The sequence below is a fragment of the Amborella trichopoda genome, chromosome 5 (genome assembly GCF_054954075.1).
Source record: "Amborella trichopoda isolate Santa Cruz 75 chromosome 5, AtrichopodaSantaCruz75HAP2 v2.0, whole genome shotgun sequence".
Taxonomy (NCBI): domain Eukaryota; kingdom Viridiplantae; phylum Streptophyta; class Magnoliopsida; order Amborellales; family Amborellaceae; genus Amborella; species Amborella trichopoda.
The window spans coordinates 22,596,255-22,609,920 of NC_142340.1; the positions used below are offsets into that span (position 1 = coordinate 22,596,255).

General features: G+C 38.4%; 1 protein-coding gene across 30 annotated transcripts in view; it reads left to right on the forward strand.

Annotated features, from left to right (window-relative positions):
* APTX (APRATAXIN-like protein) overlaps positions 1-13,666 on the forward strand; it is a 33,266-nt gene that overhangs the window by 5,710 nt on the left and 13,890 nt on the right. For 8 of the 30 annotated variants that reach the window (XM_088867654.1, XM_088867641.1, XM_088867642.1 and 5 more), the window contains one exon: positions 5,114-5,254. The exons of the other annotated variants lie outside the window; for them this stretch is intronic. In XM_088867654.1, coding sequence (XP_088723780.1) covers positions 5,240-5,254 — 15 coding nt within the window. In that variant the 5' untranslated portion in view covers positions 5,114-5,239. The remainder of the gene's footprint in view (positions 1-5,113; positions 5,255-13,666) is intronic. 30 annotated transcript variants of the gene reach the window in all.

Genomic DNA, 13,666 nt, shown 5'->3' on the forward strand with positions numbered 1-13,666 from the left:
CATAGTTGGCTAGTACTGTGACTGATGATGCCAAGGTTAGGGGTTTGGATCCCCAACTTCTTTTTTTATGTAGTATAAAATACAAAAAAGTTAAGGTAAAAGTGCTTGGGAGGGGGTTCGAATCACCAACCTAGTGCTACAGGTTCTGGAGTGCTCCTGCCGGACAACTAAGCTATTATAACATAGTTTGCATAGAAAGAAACATAACATTTTATTTTTTTAAGAATCATTTTGATTCCTTCAAGGCCTCGGCATAATGTCAATGAATCCTGATCTCGATCTGTGATTTTTCAATCACTGGTGAAAACTAATATTAAGAATAATGTTGCCAACATGATGACAAGCCTGTACCAGTGGTGAAGTTCAAGTTGTGCTTGAACTTACTCACTGCATTGAGTGGGCACCCTATGCGTTTTGTTGGAGAAGATTGAAAGCGTTCTCAAGTGGGTCAAGCGAAATTCAAGCCAAGGTGGTGATTATCGTACTTATTCATCTTGAATTCTCTCCCTCCCCCTCCCCCTCCCCCCATCTTTTTTGTAAAATCCTAAATTATAAAGAGCATTTTTTTCATGGAAGTTTTTCGTTTTATTTGGGATCGGCATATAAACCCATGGTGGCTAGGGTTAGAGATTATAGAGATAGATTTAGAGAGAAAAAGAAAAATCACGAACCTTTAAGAGTTAAGGGGTTTCTTGGAGGATAAAAAATAGTGGGTGGAAAATCAACATTCTCTCTCTTTAGGAAGGAGAATAAAATAAACAAGAGAACATGTGCACTAGCTTTGTTGGTGATCTCTGGATTTGTCTATCCCTGTGCATGTAGCTTTTGCAAGGAAATGAGCCACAAAAATCTGATATTGTATTTGTATATGATTTGATCTTCATTTCAGCTGGTTTTGTTCTCTCTTTCCCGTTAGTTTTTCTCAACTTTGTCACATGTAGTGCAGAAACCCATATTTTTTTCATGGAAGAATAATTGATTTTTTTTTTCTGCTTTCTAATATCTATACATGGCTAGGGTTTGCTTTTTATTTGGTGAAATCGCTGATATCAAAAAATTAATAATGGAAAATGAGAGAGAGCTTATGGAAAATGAGAGAGAGCTTGAGGAAAAATAGGTTTGGAGAAAACTATAATCTCTCAGAAGATATTATAGTAAAATCCATGGTCGTTTTTCTTGTTTTCTCTCTCTATCTGCGACTTCTTTTTTATTTGCTCTTTATTTATAGTAATGATTGATACCAACAAAAAAATAAACATAATATGAGAATGAAATTGAGAAGAATTGGGTATTTACTTTAGTGAACTTTAGTCTCTCATAGGATGGTGCAGGGAAACTTGTCCTTTGAATGGCAGTAGTCTAATTAGTGGATTATTAAAGAATCTAATTTGTGCCTTTCAGCTTGAAGTCATTGTGTATTGAGTAAGAAGGAAATGAGGAAATGAATGCTGGCATTGCTTGATGCATTCTGCGAGATTCTTTGTCCTTTTCATGGCTTTTTTAACATAATTATATAGTTTATACATATATTAGTGCTGCATTTGGAGAAGATTTTTATTTTATTTTAATTTTTTCAGTAGAGACCCAATACGGTTAGGAATGTGTTGGTGCTTCCTTGTCCACCATTTGCTAGGATCTTTAACCACCTCCCTCCTAGCCAGTGTTTTGTGAAAGAAAAGATAGGACCTTGTGAAGTCTTTTCCTTTTTACAAAGGGTGCTGACCACTGCTCCAATAGTGTAAGAGAGGGGAGTTGACCCCACCAGCAGACGAAACCTTAAGTATTATAAATTTGTAAAAACGTTGTCTATGAGATACCGTTAGAATCTGGGAGTCTGCATGTTTTTAAGTCCTCGAACACTCCCCTATATACAACTTATTTACTCGTTATCCCTTTGAAATGTTGCTACGATGATCTAAATTCTTTTGCTAGATGTCTTATTTTCTAAGTGAAGGTTGTCCTCCTCTAAAGCATCCAACAATATTTAGGCTCCTTTCTTTCTTAAAAATATTCATTAAAGGGAAAACTTTGTCCCTAGGAACACTAGACTGTGATATTCTCCCATTTCCACTTTTGAGGTGGGTGACAGATGCAAAAATGTCCCATATCACTTCATTCCCAGAAACAATCTCAAATAAAAAAATGGAAAAACAAAAAAAGTAAAAGAAAAAATGAAATAAAAAAGAGGAATAATTTGTAGCTCTAGGCATTCTCCTAATGTATTGTTATTGCCAAACTAAATTCTTTGTAAATCGATTTGAATGAGATGTGGGTCATATGGATTTGGAGTGTTTTTGAAGTTCCAAATTAAATAGAAGTCAATCCGAAAGCAATATCCTCAAAGAAGATGTCTTGGAGCTCCAAAAATGCTCTAAAAACTATGGGCAACTTATGACCTAGTTTGAACCTTCCATTTTGAATGGACATGGCATATGAGTGATTATAAGATCTTACAAAGCTCCAAATCAAATCTTTGAGGATCATTATTTGGGTGTTTGAACTTTTTACGGGTCTCCCAGCCTCCATAAAATTGATTTCTGAGGTGAGGGAACATTATTCTCTAATGTTCCTAGGCACAAATGAAAAGTTAACCCTGCTTAATATGTGATGCCTAGAGTTGCAAAACTATATGAATATTTTTGTTCAAGCTATGTCTCAAAATATGAATATTTTTGTTCAAGCTATGTCTCGCAATATTGGTTAGCTTGGTGCTCCACCTGCTTTAGCATTTGGTTGCCCCCTAGTGCTACTTTCAGGTTCATCCTTTGTAAAGGCATTAGGAAAATCTATTTATAGCATTTGATTCCCTAAACTGGTTGATAATTAATGGTGGGACCACGACATCCTGCCTTTCTGGTCTTCAATATAAATGCCACAATTATTTTTTCCACATTTGGAGCCTAGTTAAATTGTAAAATGGCGGGATTATTATTTTCTCTAGCCTGACCCTGGGAAATAGCGAATTTTTCATTTGCAAATACGCCTTTTGCAGTGAAATTGTCACTGTACTTTTACGAGCATGCGTAGTTGAGTCCCTTAGCCTTCGGCAAGTGGAATGCGATCAAATTGAGTTCTCAAATTTTCTATTTGCATGAGTTAGACCTCAAGGAGAAAGAATATTTTTCATTATAAAATGGGTCATCATGCTCGTAAAATGATGGAAAAGGCTTAAACTTAATCAATATAGGTCCCTCTAAATGTATCGGGGGACCCGCACTACTTTTGATATTATCTCCATGTTGACCTGGAGCAGTTAACAAGTTTAAATCGACAAGCTTTATTGGTGATTGATTTTTATTCAGTGTGTATATTGGCATTCAGAAATGCTGTACTTCTTACCTAATGTCCATTGCAAGATAACTAAAATGGGTTTTTTACCTTGATAATTTGAGGAATGAGTGTGATAAAGTATGGAGGGCGATGTAAACATTGACTTGGGAATGTTTGACTTAGAGCTAGCTTAGATGAGAAGGTGAAAACTTAGGAGCTCACACAACTAGTGTTCAATCCTCCAAGTTGCATGCTTGGTGTCAGGCACCAAGCATGAATTGCATTAACTAGCAGGGGCATGTGCATTCTATGTGATTGAATATGATATTAATGGACATTGTGTAAAATAAAAGTATGATTGTTAATTTTTTTCGGAGTTGAATCTGGCTATCTATTGATGCATTGCATCTTTGGTGCGAGAGAGAGGCTTGATCCTAGCCTTACATCTCACATCTAGCTATTATGATGTGTGGTGATGATTTTCCCACCTTATCACCATTTATCCAAATTCAATTTCAAAATTCCTTCTTTTCTATTTAATCTTCAAATTTTGAAATTCAAATTAAGGTAATTACTCAAATGCCCATGGTACTTGAATGAATTATGTGAGAGGAATGATCTAGGAGGGGCATGCCCCTACTTTATGGATCAATGTTTTCTTGCCTACCATTTTCCCTCAAAAGTAAGATATCTTTCTCTTATTAGTTAGTCCACAATGGTTAGTAAGGCTTGGTTTTAATTGGACCTATGGCTTTGACAAAAAAATATCTAGGCCAAGTCGGCTCACACACACATGCAAATGCACACAAACATGTGGAATAGAAGTAACATATGCTAAAGACCAACAGAACACATAATACAAAAATATCACAAAACACAAAGAAGGTCCTCAACAAACGTCATGTAGTGGGCATGCCTCTCTAGGCAGCATCACTCACATCTAGCTATTATGATGTGCGGTGATGATTTTTCCACCTTATCACCATTTATCCGAGTTCAATTTCAAAATTCCTTCTTTTTTATTTGATCTTTGATCTTCAAAATTTGAAATTCAAATTAAGCTAATTACTCAAATGCCCATGGTACTTGAATGAATTATGTGAGAGGAATGATCTAGCAGGGGCATGCCCCTACTTTATGGATCAATGTTTTCTCGCCTACCATTTTCCCTCAAAAGTAAGATATCTTTCTCTTACTAGTTAGTCCACAATGGTTAGTAAGGCTTGGTTTTAATTGGACCTATGGCTTTGAGAAAAAAATATCTAGGCCAAGTCGGCTCACACACGCATGCAAAAGGACACAAACATGTGGAATAAAGTAACATATGCTAAAGACCAACAGAACACATAATACAAAAATATCACAAAACACAGAAGGGCCTCAACAAACCTCATGTAGTGGGCATGCCACTCTAGGCAGCATCAACCACATGTTGCCGCATGTGGTGATGTGGAGCCTACGTGGTACCATGTGGTTGGCTGTTGGGTCCAATTGGCCATTGGGCCCCACACATGGATCTCCTTGTTTGTCATTTTCTCAAAAACTAATTTTGTAAAACCAAATTTTTCTCCATAAAAGAGTTTCTCAAAAATTATTCTCAAGATTATTTCATTACTTCAGATTAATTTGAATCCAACGAAATTATTTTGAGGGAAATTAGGATCCTTTAGGAAACGAAATCAGATAGTCGGCCACGTCACTTAGCTTGTCCCGGAACCCTACGTCGTTTTCTTAAATCAACCCAAAAACTCTCATGGCCCACTAATCTGAGGTAGGGCACTTGTTTAGCTTGTCAAAGTTAACTCAATAGATGATCAAGTCTTGGAATTGGCGTACATTGCAGAGGGACCCCAAGGACAGGCACTTTTGTGGAAACGGGAACTCTCTCTTCTGCACATGTGCATAGCTCCTTTTAGTGTATCAAGATTGAAAAGAGCAGCTTCCAATTTGTGATGGCGATGCACATGCCATGAGATGGCTCAAGGTCAGTGATATGTCTTATGTCCTTTTAAAGCCTAACCATCTTACGTAGGACTCTTGAAAAATCTCATATTAATACTCGAGCTATAGTAATTCTATGATTTGAACACTTAACTCATGTCCTCGCTTTGATGATCATGAGGCATTTTTGTAACATCCTTGACTAGGGATAACCTGTAACCTTTTCGGTTCACTGCACCTAACACTTGATACTCCTGATCTGGGGTTTTGTGACTCTAAGGGCACCAACTCTAGATCTAAGTTTGCAAAGATTTCGTGAATCATTGTGTTCTTGTTCACTTCCATTGGGGTTAAGGCCATAACCCCAACAATTATAGCCCCTTGACAATAAGTTTATCAAGATTCTTGGACGATGATGGAGGGACAATTGGGATGTATATTTAGTTAGTTGAACGTATAGTAAAAATCAATTCCTTCCATCATTGTCCAACTCATTGATTGAATGGTGATGAACCAAGTGCTCATGGTTGTGACTGCGACAATACTGTTCATTGTAATATGTTTTCTTCTATAATTTTGGTTAACATTTCAATCTCTCTTCAAGATTTTTAACTGTAAATCATTCTAGTGGGCCATTTTCCACTATGCATATGGTCATCATAACCCATTGACCATGAGAGTAACATTGGGTAAAACCTTTTTAGTAGTAATTTTAAGACTAAGAATCCTATGAAAAAAGTAAACTAAACACACTCATTAAGTGTCTAAAAGAAATAATGTCCTATCATTGAAAGAGACCATCGAAGTTTTGGATAGTCTCAAAATAGATAATAGGGAAAGAGATAACTTATAGTTATCCCCTATGGCTTTGGATGTTTACATTAGAAATCTTTTGTTTCTAACTCACTTGTAATGGGAAAGTAACTATCCCAATCTCTTATTGTCTTACCTTAAAACTTTATAAAACTTAGAAGGATGCCTACCCTAATCCCTCTCCATCAAAAGGGATCTCATCTAAATGAATGCTATGTGTCAAACTGTTAAATTTGGTTTAATATATCTATAATAGGTGGAGAGCTATGAAATCTTGTTATAACAAAAATAAGGAAATTTTTTACTGTTAGTAATGTTATTGACAAAAACGAAGTTTGTGTCACCAAAAATAGTTTTAAGTATATAATTTTAATTTAAAATAACCTTTTAAAATTATTTTCATGAAATGGAATTATTCTTATTATATAGTATACATTTTCAAAAGTTAGTATTTTATATAAAATTTACATCTTTTAAGACAAACATTGGAAAAGATCACGCATAGTAAAATATATTTAAAATAGATTTGTTATTTAATCGCATGTTTCGGAGTTGTTTTCAATGAAGTGCTCATTTTTAGAAAATTATGAAATTACCAATATATTTATTAAAATGACAATGATTTTATGTTCTTATTTATGTTCCCATTTAAAAGATATTGATATTTTAAAAAAGTTACAAATAATTATTTATTGTGAGGTTGATGTATTCTTTGGACCTTTTAGCTTTTATTCCCATACCACGTGTCAGCACTCTAGAGCTGAAAAGGTACAAATTTCCAGTGAAACATGGGCCAAACTTTGGAGTTTACATTGTTGAAGAGAGACATGAGAAAGATTTGCTTGCATAAGCATATTGTATACTTACTTTCTTGGGTTAGAGACCTTATGAGAAGCATTGTTTTAAAAAATGAATTGGCGGGTGGGGTGGATCACCAACTATTGATCCCAATCCATATCGGCAATCTGGATTGCTCAAATTGGCTATCCAAAATATTTTTTAAAAAAGTGATATAAAATGTAATATGTAGAATATATGTCACAAAAGCATGACTAGTTTGTTGGCTTGACGTTGCACTTCAAAAGAATAAGTTCATAAGTTCGATTCCAACCTTTGGTGGTTTTTTTTGTTTTTTGGTTTTTTTATTTACTTTAAAAAATTTCTATGTTCTGGCTCCTTCCTTTAGAGAAAACTCTTAAAAAAGTTGAAGACCACTAGGGGGAATCAAACCACCCACCTTTCAATAGACAACCAAATTTGATAGCCAACTAACTTATTCAGGATACATTACTTATAACTACATACATCATATGTTAATCCAATCGTTCGTCTGAATCAGGAATCGACATGTTCATGTGCGATTCCTGATTTGGATGAACGAATTCCATTTCAGATTTGGCAATGTTTCAATCACTGCTGAGTAATTATATTTTTGGATTGAAAATTTAGGTATGCACTATTAAATCTTAGGGACAAAGTGTTGAACGGAATTTTAGGTTCTTTTTCTTTTTGTCCAGAAGTCAATTTTGTACTTCAAGTTCCTGACTGACTTTTGGGTTCTCAAAAATGAAGTGCCAAACCCATACGTGAGTTAAACAAAAGAAAATGTCAGGGAAAAAATCTGACCGAAAAAGGAGCCTAGGCGTAAAATATTAAATTTTGGACCTATTTTTAATTGCAAAAATATATATGATATTTTTGTAAATTTCCCCTAAATTTAAAGTTTGACCATAGTACTCGAAGTGCTCGAGCATAATTTTAATACTATAAATGTCATCCAAGAGAATAAGTATGAAGTATGCTCTTTCGTGAGCGTGCTTAAATTAAATGTTCGTCTGTGAGAAATAGGTTGTTTCCAAACCTATCGGTGAAGTTACTATTGAAAGGCACGTGTTGTACGAAGCACCTCATGCTTTGTATAGAGAAGATTTATTGAATAAAATAATTGGAAAGTATATTATGATATGAGAGAGATGGATTGACACTGTTGTTTGAGAATATATGTGAAGCACCATGCTGCTTAGCATTAATTCATGCAATAAAAAATAGCGTATTGATATTACATTGTTTAATGTATTATTGAGAACCATAGACAACGAGACATGTATAAGGAAAATGGAACCTATGTATTCAGAGCTTGATCCCTTACAGGAAGGATCAAGATTCCAAAGTTATATAATTCTCAGGGAAGCGAGATTCCCCTCCTTGGAGTGCAGGAGGGAGATTCTATAACAGAATTGACCCCTTGATTGCACAAGCCTGGTTACTATGGTGGAGTAGTATGTTTTAGAAGATTTAAAATTTTCATATGTTAAAAAACAATTAATGCTTTGTGTAGGTGATGTTACATCAAATGTGGATGTTGTCACAACCCATGTGGTTGCTGTCATTTCTACAATAGTTAATAAATACTTTTTCTCTAGCAAAAATTTCTACTTTAGTGTTGATTAATTGCCTAAAATACCCATCGACAAGAGGTTACTCATAATGAGGAGTATGGGTATCATTAATCCAAAAATATTAGTATGTTTAGGAATACACCATAGTAAGAGTATTAAAAAAGGATCCTATAAGCCCAACAACCTATGGAATGGTATAAGTCTGACAACCTAGAATGAAGGGTCTAGAAATGAATGACTAGCACTTGTTATTCTTGGTCATTCTCCTTCCTTGATTTGGGTTGTGCAGCTCATGCAACAGTATAAGCCTTTTTATTTATGGAATACTTTCGTCTCTCTCTCATATATATATGTGTATGTATGTATGTTTATATATACGGCGAGAGAGAGTATTATAGGTGTACCACAATAGTTGAGAGAGAGACTAAAGTATTCCACACCAAACCTATTACACACCGAACTAGGATATACTCTCTCTCTCTCATACCACCATACGACGATAGACAGATTCAATCCTACTTCGGTATGTATGTATATATATACAACGAAAGTAGGGTGGTATGAACCTATTCCAGTGGAATGATTTTGAGAGAGTATATAAAAAATTGCTAGTGGAATGTATATATAAGTGGCATGGGTGGTATGAAATTTTTGGGTGTGTAATAAGATGGAAGATATGGATAGGATAGGGTTAGTGGTAAGTTTTAAATATTCATGTTCCATGCCCTTTCATCCCAAACCAATGTTCAAAACATTGGCCGCCTAGCTCACCACCTTATGCTAGGACCGTTCGGCCTGGTGGGGTACGGTGGCCTTGGGCGCACAACTAGTCGCCAAGGATCTCACCTGGGCAGTCAGTCGCCTAGTGCCCAGCGCTTAGGCGCTATTGTATGGCCCTTTTGGCAAGGCCTAAAATTGGGCCTCACCAAATAGGCAATTTTTTCCCTTGTAAAGGGGGAAATTGCATTTGGGAGCATTTTGACCCCTCAAAACCCTAAACAACCCTATTTTTTCAAAAACTAATAATTTTTTGTTCAAAAATGAAATTTGTTAAGGATGGCTACTGAAGTTGTAGTTTTCGATTTCTTGTGGAATGAAAATGCATTCCACTGAAAACTTTTTAGGGCCGAAAGTGACAGATTCAATCCTACTTCTATTGGTTTTTTGAAAAAAGGCTAATTAATTCAATTTTTTATGTTTAAAGTTTCTTATTTGTTGTGCGAATTGTGTTATTTTTTCTTTTCGTTTTTCATTTTGTGTGTTTGTTTTTTAATTTTGGCTTTACATTTATGATGATATGCTCTTCTTTGGTTTGCTATTTTTTTTTTTGAATTTGTTTTTAGTTGGCTTTATGTGATGCTTCACGAGTGGTTTTTTTTTTTTTTTCAGTTTGCTATTATTTGTGATTATAATATATTTATTGCTATCTTTTGGCTATATTTATAGTTTTGCTTGGCTATTTATGGCTATGTTTGACAATATTATTCTATCTATGCCTACTTCCGTAATTTAAAATGCAGAATCATAAATTTGTACTATAAATTTATAATACAAAACCATAAATTTATAATATATATATCTAATCATCCCCCCCCCCTCTGCCCCCCCGCCCCCCCCCCCCTCCTGCCCCCCCTGGCCGCTCGCCCCCAAAAAAAAAAAAAACCTACTTTTCTTCAGTGATCCCCTAGACAACCAAGCAGTTGGGCACCCCAACCACCTGGAGGCCCATTTCCATTTTCTTGAACATTGTCCCAAACCACAAACCATGGCCACATTCTCTTTCCTCTTATACTTTCTTTCACCATCCCTAGGTCTTATATTGGTCAAGTGTCCTCATGGCGCATCTTCTCTTCTCAAGTAAACATGAATGAAGCTTTCTCACAAATCGATCTTCTCTTCTCAACTGAATATAATCGTGCTTCACATTCAAGCTGCACAAAGTCTCACTTCCTCCTCAATTTATCTTGGTTGAAAGCTCCTTGAGATTTTCTGAAACGAGCGGTAGGTAAGAAGTGTGTCATTACCAAGAACCACTATATACTACAAACCAACTTCAAACACTAATTCAGCTTGTTTACTAAAGGTTGTACCTATTCCATGTCAACATGGGAACCACTCCAAAAGTAGCAGACATCCACCTAGATATAAAGGGAGATTTGATTTCGTTGCATTGTCATCCTATATATCATGTTTTGAGAATGATAATAACCCGTTTTTAGTGAAGTTTATTTATTCTCCTTCAGTTCTTAGTCATGCAAATGTCAAATCATCATGAACTAAATTCGGTTGTTCTTCACTTACCAAAGCTGATGAGGATTCAATATAGGAACAATTCCACAATAGAAAGGCCAATTAATGAATGAAACATTCACTTTTGTTCTATGTTTAGTATGGAGAAAATAATAAACATTCTAGTTTTACCACTCAACTTGGCTTATATTGGAGCGGCATGTGGAATGACAAGATTTTATGAATGTGTCTCAATTAATGCCATGTTGGTAAGTTACATGGTATAAATAGATCTTCCCATTGCTTCACTACGGATCAATATGTGAAGTGCACCTTAATAATTGGGGACACCCCAAAGCTAAAGTTGGTGGGGCCCCTCAAGGTAAACCCAATATTGAACCATAAAGCTCATCCAACATAATCGATGCATTTTCCCTTTCTCCTTTTCGGCACCAATATAATTATATAGATTGATCAAGATATGACAAATTTGCACAAAAAAGGACTTGAGATACATCTAACACTTTGGTTGCTACATATCTTGAAGGTGGTGTTTGTTTGCATGAAAAATGCAAGCTTTTGCTTTCTGTGCTATAGTGACTTCCCTTGTGTGGTCGTGGGGGAAATATTGTAGGGCCCACCACTTGAGTGCGCCATTTTGGACACAAATGAGGAAACTGACATTGTAGGATCCCCTCCTGGAACAGCAGTTACCATAGTTAGATACCCCACTTAGTGCAGTGGGCTATTAATCATGATGGTTGTCAAATGCCCCCATCAAAATCACTTCTATTTAACTCTTTTCTGGTTGTATGTTGGAAACAACTGTGATTCCGAATTGTTTCAAGAATTATAACCATGAAATCATGGGTGGCTAGATGATTGGCGTAGTTGGAATCGCTGTCCATACAATGCATATCACATGGAGCGGGATTCCTATCATTTGCCAATCGAGCTTCGATCTGATAGGAATCGAGATTACTGCCTTGATGGAATTCCTGTCCCATGAACTTGGAATCAAAATTCCTATATTATGGGATTCACACCCGAAAGTGCTTGGAGCTGGGCTTGATGTGATAGGAATTTTGATTCCAACTTGGAATCAAAATTCCTATATTTGAGGTGAGACAATGGCTACTGCTCCCTGCCTTCCACCTTCCATCTCCCCCCCCCTCTCGTTCCTCACCCCTCGCCCCCTCCCTTTGACTTCTGTCCCTTCTTAGTGACTCTGCCCTCAGGCTTGCAGCCCTCTACAAATGCTTAGTAGTGGGTCTCTTCAATCCTCCACGAGATGATATCCGAGGTATTGAGAAATGGGGAATATTGCTTTGGGGAGATCCATCCCTATCTTTTTGGAAACTCTCTGAGGGGCCTTTTCTTTTCTCTTTCTCCTCTGTGAACCTTGCTCTTTTGGCCATTAACTCTAACCCTCCCACGTTTCGGGGAGCCTCCCTTTCTTTGTATAGATGGACTCATGAACTATGCTCTTTCCGCATTCAGAAAGTTTGGGTCACTACTATGTCTAGCCCTCTCCACGCCTGGGACCAAGAAACCTTTAGGCTTATCGAGAATGCTTGTGGTTCCTTCGTAGCTGTGAGATCCTTGGAGTCTCTTCCTTTGGGGTTTATCTGTCTCATTGTCGATGTTCTGGACCCCATTTTATCCCCACGTATCTTTGGCTTGAAATTTTTGGTCGGTTCTACCAGGTCTTCCTCTCTTGGTCCTCTGCTTCTCCTTCTTCGTCTAGCTTCGTTCCCCCCCACTGCCCTCACCAAGTTTTTCTGGCAAACCCGGCCTGTCGACCCCGCTCTGAGAAATGGACTTCAGTTTCAAGAAATCATAAGTCCCAGCCCCGACATTTCCAGAACCCATGACGTCCAGTTGTGGATCATCGTCCACCAGTCGATCGAACGTCGGACCCTACACCGGTTGCCAACCTTTTCGATCCGTTGAGTGGTGCTCATCTCGATGACAGGGCTCCTTCACCTACCTTGGCTGACAGCCATCTTGCCACGCGTCACGCCCTTACCGCCCCCCTGGAAGGAGATGGACACCTGGCACGTGCAAGCAGGCAACGTGTTGCCCCACCAAACATCAACGGCTGGTTCTTGTACCCTGCCCTCCTCGAGCCCCCCACCTGCTCCACCTGTCCCTCGCATCTTCCCTCCTCCCTAAACCTTCTACCTACCCCCAACCCTATCCCGAGGTTTCTCTCCCCTCGGAAACTCCAACTTCCTCTCCCTCCCTAAGCCAACCTCTGATCTTCGGCTCTCTCTCCCCCTCCATTCTCTCTTCTGTCCAGGCCCCTTCGTCCAACAGAAATTCCCGCCCTCCCCTCGCTCCCTCGTCGCATGGAGAACCTATCATCATTTCCCCTCCCCTGCCACCGCCGGGGGTTCCATCATCCTCTGTGGAGCCCCTACCAGTACCTCCTCTCTCTTTAGCTCTTCCTTACCGTCTACCCATCCCTTACTCGTTCCCTCCGACTCTGAACCCCTGCCTGCTTTTTCTGACCCAGCCACCCTCTCCTCTGTTCTCCCCCACTCCTCCCCTCCACTGTTGAACCTTGACTCCCCTCCTGGTTCACCCTTCCATACTGACTCTCTAACCACCTCCATGGAGCCTCTATCCTCTGCTTCTCTGTTGCCATCCCCTCCCATTCGTATTGGGTTCCCCACATATCCTTTTAGCGGAGATCCAAGTATCATCTCTTTCCTGGTGCCGCTTCCTTTCTGCATCCCACCACCTCCAATACCTTCTTTTCTTGTTGCTTCCCACCCCTCTTCTCTGGCCCACCTCATCTCTCAGGACCCCCTACCTACTGCGCCCCGCTATTTCACCCCATTCCCACCCCCTTTCCTCTCACACTCCACCCTCTTTAATCCCCCGCCCCCCCCTCCCATCCCCATCTCTTTAGCTCCGGATCACGGCGACTTCTTCAAACCCCCGCCTCTAGCCCCCATCCCTGTTCCATCTTCCGTCTCTCCTCAGTCACACTAACTGGATTTCTCTCT